The sequence below is a fragment of the Cucurbita pepo genome, unplaced genomic scaffold (assembly GCF_002806865.2).
Source record: "Cucurbita pepo subsp. pepo cultivar mu-cu-16 unplaced genomic scaffold, ASM280686v2 Cp4.1_scaffold000244, whole genome shotgun sequence".
Taxonomy (NCBI): Eukaryota; Viridiplantae; Streptophyta; class Magnoliopsida; order Cucurbitales; family Cucurbitaceae; genus Cucurbita; species Cucurbita pepo.
This window is the reverse complement of record NW_019646498.1, coordinates 7,658-9,393: the sequence shown is the minus strand read 5'-3', so window position 1 is coordinate 9,393 and position 1,736 is coordinate 7,658. Positions and strand designations below refer to the sequence as shown.

The window sequence follows — 1,736 nt, the reverse complement described above, 5'->3', positions numbered from 1 at the left end:
TTCACAGGTTGGCCAGTCCGTTCGGCTCGCATTTGCAGTTCGGCCCGGCTTTGCAGGCGACACGTGTCGTCGCCTCGTTGGAGTTGCGTTGCTCCAGCCGACAGTCGACGCGAGTCCGGCGCCTGTCGCCGCCCTCTCACCTTTTTATTTATTTATTATGATTATTATTATTTTTATTTCCTGGCGTTACAAATTCTCCCCTCCTTAGGAACTTTCATCCCCGAAAGTAGCTATCTCTTGGAAGAGTTTGGGATAAGCTTTCCTCACGTCCTCTTCTCGTTCCCAGGTGGCCTTTTCCTCACGGCTATTACCCCATGAGACGTTTACCAAGGGAATATCTTTGTTACGCAACTGTCTAGTGTCTCGAGCCAAAATTCTGCTAGGCTTCTCCTCGTAAGATAGATCTTCTCGAAGAGGAAGCATCTCCTGCTCGATTACGTGAGTAGGGTCTGGAGTATACTTTCGCAGCATGGATACGTGGAACACATTGTGCATGGCGGCAAGGTTCGATGGTAGGGCAATTCTGTAAGCCACAGCCCCAACTCTTTCTAGAATCTCGAAGGACCTATGAACCTTGGGCTCAATTTCCCTTTCTTTTCGAACCTCAACCCCCCCCCTATAGGGGCTACCTTCAGGAACACATGGTCACCCACCTCAAATTCGAGGTCTCTTCTACGCACATCTGCATAGCTTTTCTGTCGGCTCTGTGCGGTGAGTATCCTCTGCTTGATTTTCTGCACCGCTGCGTTGGTGACCTGGACCAACTCTGGTTCCAGTAGTTGCTGCGTGCCTACCTCTTCCCAAAAATTTGGTGTTCGACACCTACGCCCATACAGTGCCTCAAATGGGGCAATCTGAATGGTCGCTTGATAATTATTGTTGTAGGCAAACTCCATTGAAGGTAGATGTTCGTCCCAGCTGTTAGGTTATGGAGCCTGCTCTTTATTTATAGCTTGGTCAACAGTTATATCCGGTAAAACTATATTATATTTGGTAAAGCTATATATAGTAAAGCTATATATGGTAAAGCTATATCCGGTAAAGCTATATATGGTAAATAGCTATATATAGTAGATGACTAAATCTAGTAAAGCTATATATAGTAAACTAAACCATATATATATCCAGTCCGGTAGAGCTTTGAAAATGTACTTTCTATTCTCTGTACTCTCTCTTGTTGTACATACCTGAAGTCATCAATAAAAAAAGAAAAATCCTTTTAGCAAGAGTTCTCCTTGCAATTTTCTCTATCCCATTCTTTGTGTTCATCTAGATCGAGCGTGTGCGTTGTTGTGCGATTCTAACAACTTGTATCAGAGCTAACAACTGGTATCGATCCTAGCACCAGCACCCAGAGAAATCTAAGGAGCAAGCTCGCAACATGTCCTCTAAAACCTGGTTCAGCCTTTTGGTCTGTTCATTCGTTTTTGGATGGAACGTTGTACTGAACCTCAACTGAGTTCCTAGTGTTTTTTGGAGACTTTTTCAGAACTAAGAGGTGAACCTGGTGTCCCGATCTGATACTATGGACACTGCTATCCCGTGCAGGCGTACTATCTCCTTGATATATAACTAAGCCCACCGATCCACTCGATATGTGGACTTTCCTGGAATGAAGTGGGTCGTCTTAGTCTGTCTACAATTACCCAGATGACGTTGAAACCCTACTTTGTCTTTGGCAAACCCGAAACAAAATCCATACAGACTGCTTCCCATTTCCATTGAGGAACGTTCAG

General features: G+C 44.7%; 1 protein-coding gene across 1 annotated transcript; it reads right to left on the bottom strand.

Moving 5' to 3' along the window:
* Positions 1-204: 204 nt before the first annotated feature.
* Positions 205-896, bottom strand: LOC111784619. The gene is made up of 2 exons (XM_023665266.1): positions 574-896; positions 205-523 (listed from the first exon to the last, which is right to left on the bottom strand). The coding sequence occupies exons 1-2, from the start codon at positions 894-896 to the stop codon at positions 205-207; spliced, it is 642 nt and encodes a 213-aa protein (XP_023521034.1).
* Between the last annotated feature and the right edge of the window lie 840 nt (positions 897-1,736).